The sequence below is a fragment of the Echeneis naucrates genome, chromosome 1 (genome assembly GCF_900963305.1).
Source record: "Echeneis naucrates chromosome 1, fEcheNa1.1, whole genome shotgun sequence".
Classification (NCBI taxonomy): Eukaryota; Metazoa; Chordata; class Actinopteri; order Carangiformes; family Echeneidae; genus Echeneis; species Echeneis naucrates.
Genome location: NC_042511.1, coordinates 14,712,917 through 14,736,462, shown reverse-complemented (window position 1 = coordinate 14,736,462; position 23,546 = coordinate 14,712,917). Strand labels below are relative to the sequence as shown.

Sequence of the window (23,546 nt, the reverse complement as noted above, 5' to 3'; positions counted from 1 at the left end):
GCTACCTAACAGCATATATAAACCTACAAACAGACATGTTGAGCTGAAACAATTTGACAGCAAATTATATGTCAAAACACTCTATTATTCTTTCAATGGTTCCAATTTCTTAAGTTTAAAGGTTTTGCATTTTTCATTTGTTTGCTGATTACACCGAAGGATCTTTAATCACAGTGACATTAGCACTTCTTTCAACACAGGGAAAGGGGCTATGGTTAAGTTCTGTAGCACAGAAATATAATCTCCATTATATTATCACATATCATTTGGTAGGAACTACACAAGTCTTCATGTAGCTTCCAATATGTTGTTGGTAAGTAAACAAAATGGGGACCAAGATACACAAAAGTAGACAAAGAAAGGATGGAGATTTGAAATTATTTATTTGGTATCTATCTGAAACCCACAATTGTATACTGGCATACAGAATAGCACACTTTCGTGAGGCTACATTTTGAAGAATATTAATGCAAATGACATTTAATGGTTAATTACTTTAAAACAAACCCTTGGTAGATTAGCGACAATAAGCCTTAACTAAATAGAAGTTGTAAATACGCCACAGTTTTCTGACTGACAGACACACACACACACTCAGGGATTGTTTCATTCCATTATGCATCCAGGGGCACGGGGCACATGGACAGACACACCAGATTGAATGCATAGAAGCATATTTGTGACAGAACAACACAGTCACCTCTGTTGGAGTAGAAGGAGGTGGGCTTGATGTAGGTCCAGTCAAAGTTCCGCAAGTTCAGTGACCTCTGGCAGTGCCGATCACTCAGAACAACCATGGCACGGACAATTGTGTATTTGGCTGAGCAGCTGGTGGCCGTCACTGTCCGCACCTTGTCAAAGTGCAGCAGGAAACAGGGATCATCCTAATGTCAGAGGAACCAGAGCACCAAAAACATCAGTTTTTAAAACTAAATAATTTGATTGGAGAGCAAGAGACAGATATATGAAAGCAAGAGGGGTCATTGCAGGCAAAGGTTTTCATTTATTCATTTTATTTATATTAAAAATGATGTTGATAAAAGCATAGATTCAGCCTTCCAGTAAAGACAAATGATAATTGGTCACTGCAATTTATTAAATATTTGAAACTTGATTCTTGACATATTAGCAACAGATAACACATTAACAGAAGTAGCTAACAGAAAATATTATAGTTTGATGACGGTATATTATACATTCATAATAACCTTTCCTCCCCAGAAATATTGCCATATAAAGTAAATAAAAAATGATAATGGTTACTTACCACATCAGGGTCACGGCCGTCAACAAGAGTCAGGTCTTGCAGAGACCAGGTCTCCGTCCTCCTGTAACAGTCCTGTATGCTGGAGCGTTTAGTGTGGGACCGCTTGGATCCAGATTTAAGGGATGTCTCTGATATCTGACATCGCACTATACTTAACTGCGCCACCTTGTTTTTTGCAACTGCAAAAAATGAACAGCATAAAAACACACTTATTTTTTTGCAGCAGTAAAAATTTGCAGGGAATGTGTCTGAAATTTTGTAAAAGTTCGACCTTTTACAGGTAAAAGAGTTCACATTGTTAAACTCTACAGTAAAAAGCTACATTCAGCATTCAACACATGAACAGTTTCTGAAGAGCCCAATTCATGAGCTGTGTTATATCTGCAAAGGAAAATCCATTATAAATATTATGAAATATTTTAATCATTCAGGTTTTTACTTAAAGATTTAAGTTAAAAACATAGTATCTATTGTTGTGTTGAGAGGTCGAACTTATCTAACCTCCCTGTTTTTAAATAAAGAAATCTGTTCACCTGAAACACAAAGAAAATGTCTTCCATGCGGTGGCTCTTCAATCTCAATAAACTCCACCAGTCTCTGTTTTGCAGGTCGGAATAAAACCCTCTGCATCTCTTCCCTCAGAAGAGACGACATCACTGGGGAGAGAAAGAGGAAAATCAAAGCTGGGCGGTGGTGAGGAAAAAAAGAACAACCACAGAGGAAGACCCCGGAATGGTTACAAGAAAGAGATGGATAAAAAATATACTGAAGATCATGACACTGGAGAGGTGAAACCTGGCAGTAGTAAGGGAGGGAGGTGGTGATGTTTCCTCTGGTCAGAGTGGACGAATATCTGTGGTTATGTCTGTTAAATCTTACAAACACACATGCAGGCACATGTACGCACACATTCCACTGAGTGGCATTCAGCTTTGATGATCCATGTTAATCTTTCTTTAAAGTACTGACTTTATACCAACTGGCTGATCTTTTTTTTTTTTTTTTTTATCATGTTACCCTTTTATTACTTCAATTAAGATCCATTATGATGATTCTGATATTGACCCAAGTTTCCTGCAAATATGGATTTCACTCTTGTGTTTCTCTTTACTTGTGTATCTAAGTGTATCTAACACAAAGCTCAGATACACACTTTACCTGCGGTTGAATGTGATCACACAGTATGTTTCCTAAAAGAAACACATCTAGAGTCTCCTTTCTTTTTGTGGTCTCTCTGTCTCCTCCACTCACTCACATATATCTGATGATATATAATGTGGCACAATGCCCAATGTTTGTCTGTGATTAAACGGTTGTTGTGAGGGAAAATAACGTCCCACAGCACTCTGCACGGTTTCCATTACCCAGTAATTCAATCTCTGAGAACAGGTACAAGTGGGGTGAGGCACTTAAATGGAGGGATTTTATCAGCACGTTGAGGATGCCTCACTTCTTTATTAATCATGGCTACAGAAGACAAGTTGAAAAATGTACTAAGAAGCAAATCAACCACAATGTTAGACTTTTGAGTACGATTTCTAAGTTCCAGTTCATAAGAGAGGAGTCATAACAACGAAAGGGAAGGGTTTTCATCATCAAAACTAGCACAGACTAGACCAAAGCACTGATTAGATTTGTATGGCTTCATTGGATTTGTCACATTTGTGAAAACACAGCTAAGTGGTTTGTTGTTGTTGTTGATGGTTTTTGTGGGTGTTCACTTGAAAGGCTTTTTGCCTGTGAGATGGAAAGATGAGCAGATGGGCAGGAAGTATGGAGGAAATATACAAGTGTTGAATCTCATGAATAACAGATGAAGTTCATTGTACTTACTTATTCTAAACTTTAACCACAACAGACCTATATCTGTCATGTGCACTGAAAGGATTATTATGAGATCCTCTTTATAATAATCCCTTCAATGTGTATGATATTTGGAGATATCTCAGAATTTGCGCAAGAGAGCAGTTTTTGAGTATGTATGACAGAAAGCAAAAGAATTAAAAAAGTCTCAGCGGTTTATTATTCAACAGAAAATGCTGCTTCATTGTCTCCATATATTTGACAAATTATACTTACAATGTTTATGGGAGCATTACCATAGCTCCTGACATTGCAGTCAGTGGACATCAGTCTGAAGAGCAATGAACAGCAATAGGAAATACAGCGCTGGCAATTATACTTGTAAAATGAGAATAAGGGAGAAACTTGGAAAGGAAAAGCAAGAATGAATGGAGAGGATGAAGACGCAAGCGAGGACGAGGAGTACATTTGTGTAATTATGCAGTAGTGGATGAAATAACCCAGTCTACGACAAAAAGAAAGAAAAATTAGATGGTGACAAAGACATTAAAGCAAGAGGCAGCACAGAGAAAACACATTCAAGTCCCATGTGTGAAGACAATTTGAGAGAATATTATTGGGGAAAAAACAGGAGAGGAGAGGGGGAAAACCAAAAAGAAAAGAGAAAAAGACAGCAGAGATGATGAAAAAAGATGAGGCTGTGAAGAGTATTTAAAGGCTATGGGCCTTCAATACAGATTATGCCGGGAGTGTAATGGAGGAAGCAAAGATGTGAAAAAAAGCGACCAGATATGAAGCAGAGAATTCATAAGAAGCAGATAACTATTAATTCAAACAAAGCATGCGAGAATATGACGCCTGAGAGAAAATGGAAAGCCAGGGGGATAAAATGAGTTCAGAGAGTGGGTGGAGATTGAAGAAAATACATTAAAGCAGTCTAAACTCGGATAAGGTCCAAGCAATAGTTTATGGAGTCCAAGCAGAATGATGCAGACACATTTATATGTTAAATTAGCAAGACGACAGCAAATGAAACCACGGATTCTGGGTCTTACTGGGGACCAGTAGGGAAGAGGGCTGAATGATTTGACATTTCGTTGGAGAAAATAAAGAACTTTCGAAAGCTGACTCTCTTGTCTCAAGCCTTGTTGCATTTGAGCTGTTCCAGTTTTAATTCTAATGAATCTGTTTTTACATCGAAAATAATTAATGAACACGTGTAGTAGTTATCTATGAACCTGCATAATTTTAACATGACTATTCAAATGTAGGAACAAATTACTTACAAATTAAGTTGACATTGATAAGTAAGTGTTGTAATTCTAAATGGAAAGCTTTAATTGTACTACCACTAAATAATTTTTGTGTTGATAATTTAATATTCTCAATATCTGAATAAACATTGATTGATTCTCACCCTTTAGATAACCAGACTCTGCTATCTCTCTTGTGCTCATTGGTCAAACGTTTTTGAATTTTGTATTTCTTGTGAGAAACGTTTGTTTTGAGCAATATGATTTTTTTTTTTTCATGTAGCCTATAACTTTCTCCCAGACGTGTCTCCAAGTATATTGCAAATGACATACATTATTTATGTTAATTCATTTAAGAACATATCTATTATCAAGTTGCACCACGATTAAAAAAAAAATTTAAAAAAAATGATGGAAACCTCGGCCCAGTACAGGTGTAACGTCACGGCTTGCACAGCTTGTGATTGGACGTCGATTGAAGGGGGAACCCCTCTGCCACCGGACAGGGCCATCCCTCCCTGCTCTGCGCCCTCCTGGCCACCGTCCAGTGTCACATTCACGGTCCACTCACTACAACCTGACACAACCCGTCTCCTGGTCATCATGGGGACAACGTTTAAAATGCGTTTGGATTATGATTAATTCTTTTACGTGTGTTAAAACATTCATAGGACATCTGCCATCTTTTATCTAAGAAGGAAATGCTTTCACAAAAACATCGGTCAACTGTGTCCTCGTCGCTTTAAATCCATTCATTTGGATGTCAGGGGGCAAAGAGTCGCTGGGTCGATCTTTCAAACTTTGATTTTTAAATTGTAGGTGACGGCAGCGGTGGGCGGACCGGCTGTGAAAACGAAAACAAAAACAAAACAAAGCAGAACAGAACAAGTCATTCCCCTCTGAAGATCCCCTCCGTCTTGCTGCTACTGTACTTGCAAAATAGTGCGCCCTACTGTCTCCATTGCGCATGACTGTACGTCGTAATATGAAGTAGGCCTCCTGTTTTTCTCCCCAACCCGGATTCCTCTTGGCCCCCACCGCGTCGATGGATCGTCCAAGTGAGCAAAACGCGCAGGCTGCTGCCGATTATTGGCGAAGGTAAGGGTTTCTACTGCTAATACCGGGGAGGATCGCTGCGCTCCGCAAAAACACCGCTCGTGTATGTGTATGTGTACGTGTGTGTGTGTGTGTGTGTGTGTGTGTGTGTGTGTGTGTGTGTGTCTCTCTCTCTCTCTCTCTTTTTTTTTTTTTTTTTTTTTTTTGGTGGCGTGCGGAAGCGGTCGGACTGCAGAGGAGGCTTCAGGACTGTTTCCGCACGCTTGAGGGAGAGCAAGGCCCAGTGACCCACATTCAGAGCAGGCAGTGTCTATGTGTACGAGTGGGCGGGCGTGTACGCGCGGCCCCGTTAGTGTGTGTGTGTGTGTGTGTGTGTGTGTATGTGTGTGTATGTGTGTGTGTATGTGTGTGTATGTGTGTACACATACATCTGCCGCGAAAATGTTTCCACCATCGCTGGCTTTGACGCTTCTCCGCCGCCGACGGTCGTGCGTTTGACGGATTTCGCTCCGGATCTGGTGCCGCTCGGAGCTCCGGGCTCGGTCCTCTCGCGGCGTTTGCGGACGGACGGTAAATATTTCACAGATTATTTTGTCTTCAATGTCAGTTGTTGCGTGACAGCTCGGGGCTCGGCGCCAGCTCGCCTGGAGAGAGGCAGTTATTCCTCCTGTTTTTATGTGTGTCGGAGGGAGGGGAGGGGGGGAGAGACGCTTTACCTGGTGCAACCTTGTTTGTTTGCGGCGGTGTGAGAAAACGGCAGTAGTAAGAGCCTTAAATCTCTGGAGTTAAATGGGCAGTTTTCGGTAGCCAGCTTAGTTAGCCTGCTAGCTAGCTGTAGGGGCTGCTCTGTGTCGGTTGTATAACGAACACCTGTGGCATTAAAAGGTGAATTAAAATGCTCCTGTGCATGTGTGCAGGCTTATGGCAGAAGGTATTTCACGGTCTCCGCTGGGCCATAATGCTAATATGTGTGTTAATTCATTGGCTCTGGTGAACTGTGGCCAATGAAGGAGCCCAGTCTAATGAGGCTTCACCTATTGGCCATCAGGAAAACATGACTGTGAGGTCCGGCCTGTGTTTCCCCGGGAGGGGACCCGGGACCACCGCGGACTCCTCCAAATGGCCCCAAGTCTCCCTGTCGTATGACTTATGGACACTGAGAGAGCCAAAAAGATGATGTGATCCAAAGGTTTTACCTTGCCCAGTTTGACCTTCCTGTTTAGCGTCACATCGTACAGTAAAATCCTCATGAATGGGGTTCACAGTGTGATCCAGTGGCCTGGGACTGCCTGACCATTTCCAAAACATTATATTATTTGATAATCAAATCGTATTTTCTATGTTTTTTTTTTTTTTTTTTTTGTTTGTTTGTTTGTTTGCCTTTTTTTTAACCAAAAAAGCAAACCTTTTACTGTATGGGCTCATCAGAAAAATATTCTTTATTAGATATGATTTAAAAAAAAATGGCATATCTTTGAGTTTAAGCTTTCAAGCCAGACAAAACATGGACCTTTTGCTCACTCTTCAAATGTTTGAAAGAGGACATAACCAACCCAAGGAAGTGTCAGTGAGAATAATGATAAGTTGTTGCCCCTACAAAATTATTATTCAATTAATTGGGCAACTTTTCAAGCAACAAATGCCAACAATCTTTATTTATGGCTTTTCAATGCGAAAGGGTTTGCTACTTTTCTTTATCTGAAGTTATACTAAACATTTAAATGTAACACTGTTGGCCATAGACTCTGAAGATATCACCATGCACCAACACATTTTTTGGTCTCAATTTTTTGGTCTAGTTGAGCAGATTAGCTCATTAAGAGACACTGAAAACAATAGACCTGTAATAATTAGCTAGTCAGTCAACAGAAACCTAATCAAACTATTCTAATTGTATTGATTCTGACCTTAAGTAATTGTTCACAATTTTTAACATTTTACTAACTATATAATTCATAGTTTAAAGGAAACTATATGTGACAACCTAACTGATTACAATTATATCCTTCATTTTTATTTTATAGTGAATATTTTTTAGATGTGGAAAAAACTATTGGGAAAAAAATAAAATAAATAAGGATGGCACATCCAGCACTGTGAAAATTAGTGGGTGCTTTCTGACCAGACCAAATGATCCAACGTTTTTGTTAAATGGCTGCAGGCCTCATTTCCTGTTTTTAACTTTCAGCAACTAACTCATTTACTCTCCTGGTTGGCCTTTAGAATTTGCAAACACTGTAAACAGTGAGCAGACTGAGTGTTATGTTTGTTAGTCATTGTTGTTTTTTGCGTTGCAGGTGAGGTGTGGTTTACACGTGATTGTCAGTGCCTGGAAGGATAGGTTAGCTATAACTACTCTGCCAGCCAAGGGCATTCCAAAGGGTAAGTCAAAAGATATTTACTCATCACATTTCTTTTAATAAATAGGTCACTGTGCTATGAAATTAGCACAAACGACAGTAGCAAAGTAACTAGTTTAACCTGGCTTTCTCTTCTGGGCTGATGTAAGTAATTCACACTTAAAATACATTAAGAAAAGTTTTCTGCCAATCTGTTTCATTGGTTATTGGTGACTCGGGCTCCGCACAGAGTCACTATTGCCTCTTATTTGTTATTTTGTCCTTGTTTAGAATTATTGAACAGATAATAAAACGATACAAACTATAATAAAACAAATCTCTCCAACAGGGTTTAATTAAAAATGCTCTAATTGACACACTATACAATTATTTAAAATCTTGATATTCACATGGGGAATATATCAGTAAATTGGATATGAGCTAAAATAATTATGTTATTTTTCTTGGAGTCTTGAAGTCTTGAAGTGCTTCATATCATGATAGATAAAAAGTTGATCATTGGATATGCAAATTGTCTCTCATTCTGCATGTGAAACAGAAGAAACAATGGAGAGGGTGAAGGTTTTCCTAGAAACTACAAATAAATTACCAGTCCTCTTTGTTTTCTCATTTTTAGACTAATGTTAAGCTTGTGACTTGTTAGCTTCATTTAAAACTGCACTCTCCAAAACAGTGAAATTTCTTCATTCACGGTGGAAAATTTTTAAAAGCTTTGACCCAGTGAACCTACATGACCCAATTTTTTGCTCTGATTTTTCCTGCAGATTTGGATTCCCACCATGTCTTGCCTGTGGTCTGGTGCCCTGTCGTGACCCCAATGACCTCAGCATCAGTTTTGACCACAGCCCTTTCTCTGATCCCTGAGGAAAGACATTAATTGACCACGTGCATAGGTTGTTGTCGGGTGAGAAATTATACCACACACTTTGACATCGCACAGTAACTCACATAGCTGTGTTCCAATAAAGTTAGGGGAAAATGAGTAAATCTAATTGCACTTTATTTGGATTTATGCCCCCTGAAACATTTTGTAATGTGTGTTACAAAGTTCTACTCGTGACAAATCTGATTTCTGTCTGTATTACAATTTAATTTGGAGTAACAATGATACTAGAACTATTATTCATTTATGTATTGAAATAACATAGTAACCACTATACTATCAAATTACCCAAGTCTATTGGAAAGCTAATATTCATTCATTCATCCATCTTCTACCACTTACCTGTTTCTGGGTTGCGAGGGGGTGCTGGAGCCAATCCGAGCTTACATTGGGCAAGGGCAGAGTACACCCTATACAGGTCCTCAGTCTATCGCAGGACGAAACATAGAGACAGACAGAGAAAACAAGCACTCACACTCAGACAATTTAGAGTCAGCAGTTAACCAAAACATGGGAGCAAACCCATGTAGGCATCGGAAAAACATGTAAACTCAGCACATAAAGGCCCCAGGCCTGGGAATCGAACCTGCGACCTGTGGGGCAACAGTGCTAACCATTAAGCCACTGTGCTAGCTGATATTCATGAAGTGGGGGAAAAAAATTATTGTAAATGCAAATTTATAAAGTAAACTCATACTTAAATGTATACTTGTTTTTACAAAAAAAAAAAAAAGAGTCAAGTTAACCACACTCTCTCTCACACTCTCATAGGACTTAACCTGTTTGTCAAGATCAGTACGCTATAAATGAAAGCAGTTAATTAGGAGTGGGAATCACGTGATTTGATTTAAATGTATTTCCTGGTGTTGCGCTCTCTTCAGAGCTCTGCATGCTAAGTCATTCAGGTGTTTCTGGTCCTCTGCACTGGAATATATATCACTTCAGCTCGTACGATCCTTTTTTCTTCTTTTTTTTTTAACATTTCTACAGGTGGTCTTCCAAATGTCTACCTCACGCCTAAAGAGCAATTCACTCCAGCCACAGCCCTGATCAGCAGCCATCATGACATCAAGCATAGGGTACGTAACAAGTTTTCATTTAATTGGTACACTTGTTCAAGTTGTGGCATTTTAGCCATGAAGTTTTTTATGGTAAAGGTGATTCTGTACCTAGAATTCATACCATTGGATAAAAAAAGCAAACAAAGCTGAACACAGTGGGCATCAAAAAAGTAGTAAGAAGTTATTGTCAGTTCATCTTAGAACACAAGTTCACCCTGTAATGTCCTGCTCAACCGTTTGGTAGAGGCCTATATTTTTAAAAACTTAAAAATGGTTTTATTTTGATGTTATTATTGCCCCAAGGAAATAAAAAAATGCTACGAAATATTTTTCTGTTGCCTTAGTGAGGACATTAAAGGGTTAAAACACTGTATACTTGTATTCTAAATATGAAATATATTCATAGATAAGAATTAAAAAACGCAGTGGTGCTTTGCTAATCCACTATTGCAAATGCTATATGCTATATAATGCTATATAGTATTATTGCGAAACTGTATGAGAAGAGATTACTTTCTTTCCATTTAAGTAATCTGATTTTAAAGGTATTAAATTAATATTTCAAATGATATCAATCAGGAAAAATGAAAGTGTTTTCTTTGACCTACATTGCTTGAAACGTAGGCAAGAACACGCCCTCTTGCACGAATACACATACAACCTCCTTGGCAAGCAAAACACATTCCTTCTCACTGTATTTTTTTTAATGTGTGACCAACCCAAAAACAAACCTACTTGTGTCATTCAGGAATCTTCTCATTGGCAAGATCTTTCATGAACTATTATTAGCAATAACAATGAATATTTGAAAAATGAACAAGGAAGTTTGGATAAAAGATTCTCTCAGTTAGTTGTTAATATTAGACAAAAAAAATTTTTTCACCGAACTTTTTTCTCTCCCTGTAGGGATGATTGTAGCATCTTTGATGGGTTGATTGAAGAAGATGAAAAGGACAAAGCAAAACGGTAAGATAGATAAAAATGATAAGTAGAGCATTTAGTTTAATATCAGTAAACCAATCCTTGTCATTACACAGAGCTCGTCAGACCTACACTCCTCGATGAGTGTAAAAAAAGGTTTTAGTGCTTGAAGAAAATATACTGTGCAAAAAACGTAATAATATGTCACACAACTGCTTTACATTTTGAATCTTAGCGTGTCCCGTAACAAGTCAGAGAAGAAGCGGAGAGACCAGTTCAATGTCCTTATCAAGGAACTCGGCACAATGTTGCCAGGCAACACCAGGAAGATGGACAAGTCCACCATCCTGCAGAAAAGCATCGACTTCCTTTGTAAACACAAAGGTAAGGGGTTTCTAATATCCTTACCTTACTTCGTCCGTTTATGTTGAGCACCTTGGAGGGTGTGCATGTCTCTATTTATTGTATTCATTCTGCTCCCATTGCTTGTTTACACTCATCACATGGGCTCATTCTAAACCTTTTTTTATGACATGCAATACATGGCTTGGGCACTGCCTATACTACTCTTAAATTAATTTTACCCTCCTGACTGTGTTTTGTTGATCTAATGTGTTATGAGTGATAATTATGGCAGTCTTGAATTCTGTGTCTAAGTTGCTTTAGATTTAAAATGTCTCCCTGATTAACTGAACCTGAATGCTAAAATTCTTTTTGGGGAAGCATTTATTTACTGCACATGGCTTTGCAATCCAACCGTTTCCCTCTGCATGATAAATAACAGTCAACTGCCACTGCATTGGTACACTGAGTTATCTAGATTCTGTTTACCAGCTTTGTTTTTACTCTGAGACTTGATCTATACATACATTTTCGTGCCATGCTGACCTGTGTTATTGCCTGCTGTGTTTATGTGTTGGTCTTTTATGTTTAGACTTTTTCCTCCTCTTCTTAAAAATTCCAATTTCTATTCTCCTTCATCAGAAATTGCAGCTCAGTCGGAGTCAAGTGAGATCAGGCAGGACTGGAAACCCCCATTTCTTAGTAATGAAGAATTCACCCAGCTCATGCTGGAGGTTGGAAACTTCACGTTATCCTTATGTATCAATAGCATGGTGTTTTCTTTTAAATTATAATTCAACCAAATTCTTTTTGTACTGTGTTATCAGGCTCTGGACGGGTTCTTTATAGCAATAATGACCGATGGAAATATCCTCTATGTCTCTGAGAGTGTCACGTCACTATTAGAACACCTACCGGTGAGTAACGCTTATGTCTTAAGTCGAGTATGTATTATTCATCATCTGTATGGTAGCACAAGCTTTAAAGAGATTTTTTTTTTGTTTGTTGGATTTAAAATGCCAAAAAGTGGAAATGTGCCTGGCCTTTCTCCTGATTTGTATGTGTGACTCTTTTAATGCATGTATGTATTTGTCTTTCAGGCGGACTTGGTGGACCAGAATTTGTTAAACTTCCTGCCAGTTGGGGAACACTCCGATGTGTACAAGGCTCTGTCCACACACCCCTCCGACCCAGAGAGCCTTAACTCAGATTACCTGAAGAGTGAGTAACTAAATGCTACACCGTAGTGTATACAGCTAGTGTATTCAAGAAAATTGACAACAGAGAACGATGGACACATCGTATTAAACTGAAAAATCACCTTTATCCTATTATGCATCAAATATTATATGCATAAAATCAAACTAAAAACGTTTAAAGGGCTATCGGTAATGCTTTGATGGCTCTTTTACTATATATGTATATATAAGGATGGTGTGTGTGTGTGTGTGTGTGTGTGTGTGTGTGTGTGTGTGTGTGTGTCTTCCCTTTTCATCTTTTTTTATTATATAGCAACATGCATCAGCATGTCTGAAATACTGAATTAATTTTGGATGATGTTTGGGCATCATGTCACAGTTATGTCTTGATTTCAATTTCACCTTCAGTGAGATATACATGTATATATGTATAGATATATATTTATTTAAAAATTTTATTTATTTTTTTTCTAGCCAAGAATCACATGGAGTTCTGCTGCCATATGCTACGAGGCGCAATTGACCCCAAAGAACCCCCCATCTATGAATATGTGAAGTTCATTGGCAACTTCAAATCCCTCAACAATGGTGAGTCAAGTAAATAGTATTGTTTTCTTAATTATAGCCATCGAAATGACGTTAAATGCAAGACATTTAAGATCACCTTTGGAGCTACACTGTACTTTGCTTAACCTTGTTCTCTGTTGTTTAGTTCCCAACGTGACGAGGAATGGTCTGGCAGGGGTGCTGCAACGATCACTACAACCTGCATTTGATGACCAAGTGTGCTTTGTAGCCACAGTCCGACTGGCAAAACCTCAGTTTATTAAGGTACACAACATACACACCCTCTCTTAAGAAAAAGTCACTCATTCACTGATTATTATTTTAATCTTCTGTACCTTCCCTTTATTGTTGTTGATATTCATAGGAGATGTGTACAGTGGAGGAGCCGAATGAAGAATTCACCTCCAGACACAGTTTAGAATGGAAGTTCCTCTTTTTAGACCACAGGTAAGCAAACACAGATACACAATTAAGCTCCCATTGTTTTGCTTGGCCATTTATTTAACTTCCTGAAACAGACACAACTACAATAATTGGTTACCTGAAGAGAAAGCTAACAAACTCGACCTGTAAGAGCATAACCTGAACGTATATTAACATGATATGTGTATCTTTGAGCTATCAATATTTGAAGCACATCAGTTGTCTCCCCACTTGACTCACCCCAGAGGTAACTAGGAGCATCCATCTGGTCTTGCTGCATTTGACTGTTGGGCTCTAGGACTTTTTGTGCAACATCAGACTTTTTTTGGTTAGTTTTACCTAAAAAGTTATATTCTTCTTCTTTCAGGGCTCCACCCATCATAGGATACCTGCCTTTTGAGGTCCTGGGGACATCAGGGTACGACTATTACCATGTGGATGACCTGGAGACACTAGCCAAGTGTCATGAACACTGTGAGGACTCATGCTTGCTATATTTTTTGTGAAGAGTTCTTCGTACAAGCCCTTTTTCTGCTTGCCCTTTTTAACTTCTCTGCTGTCATCTGCCTCCATGTCTCCTGTTCAGTGATGCAGTATGGTAAAGGGAAGTCTTGCTACTACCGCTTCCTGACCAAAGGTCAACAGTGGATCTGGCTGCAGACGCATTACTACATTACCTATCACCAGTGGAACTCCAGGCCTGAATTTATTGTCTGTACACACACTGTAGTCAGGTACTGCAGAAGAATGCTGTTTCATCTCTTCTTAATCTGTTTCTTTTGCAATTGGGACACTTCAGAGATTTTTTTTTTCTGGTCTTTAGATATTTCCAGACCATTGAGTAGAAAAAGTAATGATAAGAATCTAAAGCTTCTAAATTCTCTTCACTCTGCAAGCTTTTTTGTAACAGATTGTCAGTAAAACTTTCACTTTTTTGTCATAAATACAGCTATGCAGAGGTGAGGGCAGAACAGCGTAGAGAGCTGGGCATTGAGGAGTCTAACCCAGAGGTTGCTGTGGATAAGGTAAGATACTGCTAAAACTGCACTCCTGTGCTTTCATAAATTCATAGACTGTATTAATAAAGTCGCCTATGTATGTATGTGTAATGAAACTTCGGCTTTGTTCTTTGTTTCAGCTCTTCAGCTCAGTCTTTTTATTGTATGTTGTTGTAGGGCCCCATCAGATTTTAATGGCCTGTCCAACTGTGTTTGTTCCTGGTATGCAGTCTAACTTTTTGTGCATTTCTCCTTTGCTTGTCTGTGTTTAGAGTCAAGACTCTGGCTCAGAGTCACAGCTGAATACGTCGAGCCTCAAGGAGGCTCTGGAACGATTTGATCACAGCCGAACACCCTCAACCTCCTCACGGAGTTCTCGGAAATCCTCCTCACATGTCTCTGACAACACTTGCACTTGTAAGTATACATAAAGACTAAATATTTTCAAGTAAAAGGCCTTTTTTGAGAGATTGAATGAGATGCTGAAGCCTTGTAGTAAGATATTGTCAGCAAGGTCTTAATTTCGACCCTTCTCTCCAGCAACAGCCTCCAAGCTACACATGGACACAGCCACACCTCCTCGGCAGTCCCTGGCATCCACCATGGAGATGACATCACAACGTCGCTCATCCATCAGCAGTCAGGTGAGACTTGGTTGGCCTAAATTGGGTACTTTATAGCAAACAATACTTACTTTTTGTAACCATGTATTTCGGACAGCCTTTGACTCTAATTCACTTAATGCTGAAGTTAAGGACAATCACGCAGTGCATTTGAATTAATACTGTCGATTGTCTATGCATTTGCAGTCCATGAGCTCTCAGGCCACAGGGCAAAGTGTGACTCCAGGCATGATCACACAACAACAACAACAACAACAACAACAACAACAACAACAGCAGCAGCAGCAACAACAACAGCAACAGCAACAGCAACAACAACAACAGCAGCAGCAGCAGCAACAGCAACCACAACTACAGACAAATGTACAGGTTAGAATGAACTTTTGATACTATTTTTCATCACATAAATATGGCGGGAGGGTTCAAAGATTTCATAATGAACACCGGAAAAAGAAATAACTGCAAATAATAATTCTAATAATAATGAATAAATCTGAGGTAAGTGACTGGATCTTTTTGTCATCATCCTCAGCCGGTGATGGAGTTCACTGCACAGGTCAATGCCATGCAGCACCTTAAGGAGCAGCTTGAGCAGAGGACCAGAATGATTCAGGCCAACATCCAGAGGCAGCAAGAAGAACTCAGACACATCCAAGAGCAGCTACAGAGAGTCCAAGGACAGGGCATACAGGTCATTTTTATTTCTTTGAAGGTTTTTTTTTATGTTTTGAAATGTGCCCCAATGTAGTTTTTCTATTTTATAATGAAACACATATAACACAGTTATAATACGGAAACATATTCTCTTTAAAAAAATTTTGGGCAAGTGTTGCTCGTCTGACCAATCAGAAAAGACCAAAGTCAGGGGCAGAGCTCACAGCTGTCACATAATACATGAACAGCCTTCTGTCTTGTACTCCACATACACTTAAGACTTCAGACTATTATTAGAAGCATGAAGACGTTAATATATGTAACTCAAAGCCTACCATGTTTCTGATATCAGCATTAGCTGCGACAGCCAATGTGGCAAGGATGTATGTAGGTAAAGATTTGTGGAAGGAACAGAGAGGTTTTGTTTTATTGTGCCAACAATAAATTGACTTTCAGAACTCGAATGGTGTAGTTTTAAATTTTGCCCACTTTAACAGCAAGAAACATATCAAATATATAGCAAATTATATTCAAACTATGTACCATAGCTACTGTGATCTAATGAACAGCAAAGTTTTACTAGCTCAATTGCATAAGAGTGGTTGCATCAAGGTCTTTTGTTCATGAGGAGCTCCAAATTTAAAAAAGTATTTCTTCAGCAAAATTGCTATGCAACCCTCCAAAAAAAAAAAAAAGAAAACCCCAAAGACCACAGTTAAATGTATTGTTTTTTTTTCTATTTCGCATGATGTGTGCCACCTGGCTTTGTTGACCTAGATCAGAATTAGAATCATGCATTATGTATTATTTTTCTTGTTTTCAAAGGAAACGCTGCTTGCATGTGTAGCCTACAAAGATGTATTTATTTTATTCTCAGTAAATTGGTCTACAGTTACAAATAAATGCATATTAAAATGTAAATGAAATATCTGGAGTCAAACTAACTGACTTGGGTGTTTTTGATGATGACAGATGTTGCTACAGCAGCAGGGTGGTGCGATGAACGTACAGCTTCCTCAGGTGGGGTCAGTCCAGCAAACGACTACTTTGACCAATCAGGTCCAGCAAACAACAATTAACCCCGTCCATTCAGGAACTCAGCAGCTCACCATCCAGCAGCAGGCACCCACCCCTCAGCAGAACCTACAACAGCAGACTAACACCCTTACGCAGGTGAGACACACACACTTTAACATGCACAGAGTTAAGGGAATTACAGCCATGGTTCAACTTTTGAAGTCATTTGGACATCTGTTTTATTCTGAGTATACATGCCGAGGAAAGAAGTCAATTTATTCTCCCAAGTATGTCTGACGCTGTGCAAGTTTAGATTTATGATTGATTTTAAGTAAACAGTGTTCAAGACTTTCTTTAAACATACATTCAAAATAAATCTATGAGTGATATCTGTGACTTGTGAAGGGGAAAGTCCAATGATATTAGAGTATATCAGAGTCAGTCAGTATACGACAGTCAGGCTGATTGTTTTACTGAGTACATCAATTTCTACCTACAAAGACTGTATGCTGGTTCTCAAATAATAAACCTTGCATAGTACAAGACATCAAGGTAACCCTCAACCAGAAAAAGGAGGCTTTTAGAAATGGTGACAAAGAACAACTAAAACAGATACAAGATGAGTTTTAACAGGGATTAAAAAAAGCAAAGGCGAAATAACAAAGGAGAGGAATTGACACCACAGCAACATCCCTGAGGTGTGAAGAGGAATCAACTACAACAAAAAGAAGACAGCCATTAATGGGTGATGTGGTTAGAGCCAGCAAGCTCAACCAGTTCTTCAACAGATTAGACACTGCAGCCACACCAACCCAATGATGTCTACCTCCACTGCCCCTACTTCCTCTGCTCCATCTCTGTTTATCTCCAGTGCCACAGCTTCATGCCCTCTGCCATCTGTGCCTCCTCCACTGTCCATCACTGTAACAGACTTGAGAGAGTCTGTCCTGTGAAAGCAGCTGGCCCAGATGGTGTGCATCCAAGGCTTTATTTACAACTGAGTCCTTCTTCACCCGGAAATACTGGGGTGATATTGCTATTGTTACGTTTATCGGGAATGGACAGGAATCCGAATACATGGATCTGATTAAGGCCCTCAGTGACTGGAGTCGCAAAAACTGAATACTGACCATCTCAAAGACAAAGGAAATTATGGCTGATTTCTGAAATTCCAAGCTCCCTCTTCAGCCAGTGAACATTTGAGGGGGTGGACATGAATGTGGTGCCAACCTACAAATATCTGGGAGTACACCTGGACAGCAAGTTGGACTGGTCCCCTAACATAGATTCACTCTACAGAAAGGAGCAGAGCTGCCTCTTTGTTTACAAAGGTTTAGATCCTTAGACACCTACAGAAAGATGCTGCATATGTTTTTACCAGTCTGTGGTGGCAAGTATACCGTTCAATGCTGGAGTCTGCTGGGGAGAAAGCAGAAAACAGAAGGATGCAATGTGGCTCTTTCATCTGAGCCAGATTAAACTCACTGGAGGTTGTGGTGAAGCAATGCAGAGAAAGGCAGAAACCATCCTAAAATACTCTGACTATCTACTTTATAACATCCTGGTGGGTCAGAGAAATTACAGCAGTGGATGGCTAATCCATCTACAATGCAGGACAGAAAGATAAAGAAAATCATTAATTCCCCGGGCCATCAGAGTTAACAACTCCTTAACTGCTGGAAGATAAACTTCCAAATGACAGAATTTCCATCCAGGGATTAAATATTTTTGATTCTGATCAGAGGTCGTCTTCAATCAGTAATCTTGAGTGAACCTTAGACACTTATGATCAGATTTGTGAGGAGCATTGTTCTGTAGGTGGTACGTTTACATTTCATTTAGATAAAAGGAGGCGTGTGTGTGTGTGTGTGTGTGTGTGTGTGTGTGTGTTTAACATGTGAGTCACATAACGCTCACAGGGGCAGTAAAGAAGTGTGACTCGTACATAGCTATATTCAACATGCTTCATGAACCTCTGTATGCTATTTTTACAAAGGCAAGCACACAGTAATCGTTTCTCACCTTGTTCCTTATTTTCCAAGTCTTGGATTAGTAACGGTAAAACTTTTCCCCAGTCAATCACCTGTTTTTCATTCTCTTTTTAATGTGCTTTAACATTTGTTCAAATTAGGCATCTGCCATCACAGAATGGGGAAAACTAGGAAAATGGGGAGAAATAAATCCCCCTCAAAAAGTCTACTTTTTTCCTTTTCTCCTTTTTTTTTTTTTTTTTTTTAAGAAATGATTTCTATGTCCCTCCTTCCATCTCCAGCCCCAACGGCAGCCCCAACAAAGTGCCCAGGCTCAGCCCCAAACCCAGGGCTCTGTATCTGCACCACTGTACAACACCATGATGATTTCCCAGCCTGGGCAGCCCAACATGCTGCAGATCAGCACCAGCCTGCCACAGAACAACACACCACAAGGCACAGCCGTGGCCACATTCACACAGGACAGACAGATTCGGTAAGACCACAAAAACCAAACCTGGTACTTGGAAAACTATTACTCCTTATTCACCACAATGCCTTGAGAAGATTTGAGTATTCAGCAAACGCTGTGATTTTTGGATACTTTAATGCATTTTCCCTTTTTAATTCTGTTCTGTTTCTCTATTTCCCCCTCACCAGTTTCCCGGCAGGGCAGCAGCTGGTGACGAAGCTTGTGACGGCTCCCATGGCATGTGGTGCCGTTATGGTGCCCACCTCCATGTTCATGGGCCAAGTGGTGACTGCATACAACCCATTTGGTGGGCAACAGGTAGGGACAAAACTATATGATGAATAGAGAAAATAAAGAAACTTAGCTGGCAGCGATCAGGAATGAGCATGATTCTGAACATCTGTGAGGCACATTAGTGTCCAGCTGCTCAGTGTCAGCAGGTTGTGCTTGAAGTTTGAGGCCCTGAATTAGGATGTTCAATTCCTTGCATTATAATCTTTGGTGGGAAATTGGCTTTTGCTCTGTATAAATGACTTCTTGGGGAAGTACTTATATTATCAATTGAGAATGAAAAGAAGGTAATGCCAGGTTACTGTAAATCATTGTTAGATCACTTTACACATGGGCCTTCATACCCAAGAGCTATCATAATGAATGGCAAAAGAAACAAATGACCCTATGTATTCTCAACAAAACTTGATGTCTCTGTCCTTGGTGACTTATATGTATCACTGTATTCTGTGTTAACTTCTGCCGTTTCAGCAGGGTGGGCAGACCCAGACTTTGACCCTGCAACCAGCCCAACCATCTCAAGGGCAACCAGATAGCCAGACCCAGACAGCTGTAGTGGCTCAGAGTGGACAGCAGGGGCAGCAGCAGCAACAGCAATTTCTACAGGTACTCTGTACCATGTTATTTATATATTTTATTTTGGGGAAATATTTTGCGTAATGTTGCAGCGGATAGTTATAAAAACAAGTTCTGTTTGTATCATATATATATGTTCCAGAAACAGAGAAAAAGATGGAACCATTTCATGAGTTTAAAGGTTGATGAGTATTAGCTGTTTCATCTCCTAATATTTTATGCTGTTCTTCTAACAGGGCACACGTCTTCTTCATAGTAACCAGTCTACTCAGCTGATTCTGCAGGCAGCTTTCCCACTCCAGCAACAGGGCACATTTACCCAGGCAACACACCAACAACAAACACAGCAACAACAACAACAACAACAGCAGCAGCAGCAGCAACAGCAGCAGCAGCAACAACAACAACAACAGCAACAGCAGCAGCAGCAGCAACGGCAACAGCAGCAGCAACAACAACAGCAGCAGCAGCAACAGCAGCAGCAGCAATCTCACCACCAGAGGCACCAGCAGCAGCTGAAACCACAGCCCCAGAAACAACAGAAAGCCCCAACGTCACACAGGACTGACAGTGTCAGCAGCCAACCACAGTAAAGTCTGGAGGGAAACGGGGGGAACTGACACTCTTGAGGAAATGCAGTCTACATCGGTCTTGGTTGTGTGGCTGCACAAACTTCCTTTATCCTAAATGTGTTCCCCTTCCTTCCTCCAGCTGAAAAAAATGAATCATAGGAAAGAGTCCACAGGGAACTGGCTGAGGATTGTTACCATGGCAACAGGATGGATTAAAATCGTCTTTCCCTCATCACCATTGAGTTGTGAGGGATCTCCAGTCTCCGAGGAAACCCAACAAAAGTCCAGAGAACACCTTATTGCCATGGTAACGGCTGACTCTTTTCAAAGGTGTGTCAAAGTGGACGGACTTTGTACAAATTTACTGTATGATTTGAAAAAAACAAAACATAAAAAACATGTAAATATCCAATATAGCCTAACAGGAAACAGAAATGTAGTATTTTATATGATTGCATGGAAAGAATAACTGTGTAAGCTTTTATTAGTCGCTTTTGAAAACAGAATTTTTACTTTGTTCAAGTGTTTTCTGGTCAAAGATGGAGCGGTAAAATGCTCTCTAAGATCCCCCCCTCCACCTCTCCTTAAAAAAAGAAAAAGTCCAGAACGAGGCTTCGACGCTTTAAAGTTGTGTCTGTTAAAAAATGGTTGGGCTTGGGTTTTTTGTGGACGTTGTATTTTAAAACACTGTGTCTCTGAGACAATAATGGCTCTTTTTAACTTTGCAATCATAAATAACGTTTGACAAGAAAATAGATCACAGTTAAATGAATTATTTGCAGAATGATCACTCTACATATAACGGGTTTAGTGATTCCAAGTGCCAATAACATAGTCAATAATGTTTTTTTTTTTTTGTTTGTTTGTTTATTTTTTTTTTTTTTGAGCAAACTATTCAAAGGCGTATATATTTTTCAACAAAATATTACCCCTAATAAAGTTCGTGTGTGTGTATATAGTAGGGATTATTTTTTAACAGTCAGAGAACCCTATATGTAACAAACAGTATATCCTCAACCTCCTAAAACTTTAGCACTTGATGTGGTTGTGTACAGTAAATCACTGTCGACCTAGTTGTTTGTAATCTGTGGTGTGATTCTGTGAGCTAATGTGTGTTTATGGGAATACAATCTTTGCGCGTGCACATGAGTGGGCGTGAGAGCGTCTGTGGTTGTGTTTGTTGTGTGTGTTGCCCCTTGTGTCTTACGATAATTGACTTAGTAAGGTTTTGAAGTTGCTGGATGGTACTTGTATTCTCAGGAATGTGGAAAGTTTTGCTTCTGCCTCAGTCTGGAACCAGACCAGGAAGGATTACAGTGATGCTGCAAAGACCAGAAGAGTCATACAGGGTGTGGTGACAGTCAAATCTGACCCAGATTTTCTAGAGCCTTCCTTTTTTCCTTATCAAAATAAAACTGAAAGTTGACTTTTCTAAAGAAAGGAGTACGGATACAGAGTTGCTTTTGTCCAGATAGCGGTCATTGTTAAACATGGGTTGATCAGAAATACGGAGAAACCTCTCTCAGCTTTCTTTCAGATTGAAATGAACTGATTTCGTTCCGTATAAGTGAATCTCTCTCGTGGTCTTTAGTATCATCATTGTTTCATCCTTGCCTCTCTTCCTAGGCCTCAGAAACCCTCATGCAGTTCGGTTCACTTGTCTCTCAGTTCTTAAACAGCAGTTAAAACCAGGACTGGGTCCAGTTTCATTTGAAATTTTAATGGAAGTGGGCTCAGCTCCTGCACTACAGTTGTAAGCCATATCAAACAGAAAAGCCTTGGATTGAAGGAAGTGTAACGGTTGGCAAAGGAGCATGTTGAATGTGTTGTTTTGTTTCAGAGTGTAGTTAAGACTCCATGGAAGCATGTGTGTGTGTGTGTGTACGCGTGCATGCGTGCGTTTGTTTGTTTGTTAGTTAGAGTGTCTTGGATTGAGAGAGCAAATGTGGCGTCTCCTCTTCTTGATCCTACTCGTATCACTCGGGGGTCAGTATTGGTTTCCCCTGGCGATAGCCAATCAGTTCTTGCGTTGCAGTATACAAAGGAGTAATTGTAATATTCAAGAAACTTCCTCTCTGTTTGGGCTCTGTTCTACAGGCCCGTGTGGGACGGCTCAACTTGAATACATGTTTGTGTGAAAGAGAGTTTGTATGCAAGTTAACTGTCACTGTAACCCATTTCTATTTTCATATGGAAATATGTGTAACTGAAAAAGGACAGATGGTCAGCAATGCAGGGCATTGGTCACCTGTAAGGCTAACGGGCACTGTTATTGTTTTACAATGAAAGACTGCTCCAGAAAACATTTATTTCAGTGACTACACGACCAATTTCAAATGGTGGCCCTCAGAAATCTACTTTTAATATAGATAAAACAGCCATGTGTGCAACCGAGCAAGGACAAGTTCTCCTGCATTTTTCCTTGAATCATAAGAAGTAAGAAGTGAAAGAGATTTTACAACAAGGGTCTTACTGTTCGAACCAGGTCTTCCACTCATCACATAGAGGACAGATCCTCTATAGTTTGTGTTGAAAGCATCACTCTGAAGGGTAATGTTGAAATGTTTATAGTTTGTGTCACTGATACCCAGCCCAAAGAATGTAAAGGTGTATTCAAGAGACTAATGGATGTTGTAACTGTTGATTATGGAGAACCTTTGACAGGGTCGCGATGAAGGAAAACGAGGAGGGTGTGAGAGAACCATGTTTTTCACCTCAAAAAGTCCACACGTAGAATCTGAAATACAATCTGATTTACAGGCTTACAAGAACATCTGAATGTTTCACCTTTACAACTTATTATGTTCCTGTTTTTTTTTTTTGTTTTTTTTTTGCAGCAATAATGATTTCATTAGGTCTGGTTGGAAAAGTTTGAGGTGTAGGATATTTGAAATGGGATGCCACTGACAAGATGGCGATGCCCCCTTCCCCCTGCGCACAGATCACCTTGCCACTACACAATTTGGTTCTAACGAGTCCTAGTTCTAGTATAAAACTGTACACTTACACAAAGCTAAGAACACCAGTATTCAGTGTAAAATGGTGCTATGCTTACATGTACTGTATGTATGTACATCCTTTCCTCTGCTCTTGAACTGTGCTCCTTTATCTACCCCAAAGTCAAATGTAATAATCAATATTTTGAAGCAAAAATGTTTGCTATTATTATAACCCCTCTCTCCCCTCTTGTTAAATTTGAAAATAAAAACAGTTGCAAATATTATACATAACACATGTC

General features: G+C 39.6%; 2 protein-coding genes across 4 annotated transcripts; one reads left to right on the top strand and one right to left on the bottom strand.

Moving 5' to 3' along the window:
* Positions 1-375: 375 nt before the first annotated feature.
* On the bottom strand, positions 376-6,036 carry exoc1l (exocyst complex component 1 like). The gene is made up of 4 exons (XM_029498056.1): positions 5,808-6,036; positions 1,801-1,923; positions 1,268-1,446; positions 376-884 (listed from the first exon to the last, which is right to left on the bottom strand). The coding sequence occupies exons 2-4, from the start codon at positions 1,919-1,921 to the stop codon at positions 615-617; spliced, it is 570 nt and encodes a 189-aa protein (XP_029353916.1). The 5' UTR covers positions 1,922-1,923; positions 5,808-6,036; the 3' UTR covers positions 376-614.
* Positions 5,260-23,532, top strand: clockb (clock circadian regulator b). 3 transcript variants are annotated; one of them, XM_029498036.1, is made up of 24 exons: positions 5,260-5,421; positions 7,677-7,761; positions 8,504-8,643; positions 9,613-9,701; positions 10,590-10,649; positions 10,840-10,988; positions 11,589-11,680; positions 11,774-11,863; positions 12,047-12,167; positions 12,620-12,733; positions 12,858-12,976; positions 13,077-13,159; positions 13,503-13,609; positions 13,722-13,869; positions 14,085-14,160; positions 14,406-14,550; positions 14,674-14,777; positions 14,943-15,125; positions 15,289-15,447; positions 16,383-16,583; positions 18,700-18,893; positions 19,058-19,187; positions 19,632-19,766; positions 19,973-23,532. In XM_029498036.1, the coding sequence occupies exons 4-24, from the start codon at positions 9,685-9,687 to the stop codon at positions 20,327-20,329; spliced, it is 2,784 nt and encodes a 927-aa protein (XP_029353896.1). In that variant the 5' UTR covers positions 5,260-5,421; positions 7,677-7,761; positions 8,504-8,643; positions 9,613-9,684; the 3' UTR covers positions 20,330-23,532. The 3 variants fall into 3 exon arrangements, with proteins under 3 accessions (XP_029353896.1, XP_029353904.1, XP_029353887.1); XM_029498044.1 differs by lacking the exon at positions 5,260-5,421 and adding an exon at positions 5,618-5,949 and having other exon boundaries at positions 19,635-19,766; XM_029498027.1 differs by lacking the exon at positions 5,260-5,421 and adding an exon at positions 5,618-5,949.
* The last annotated feature ends 14 nt before the right edge of the window (positions 23,533-23,546 follow it).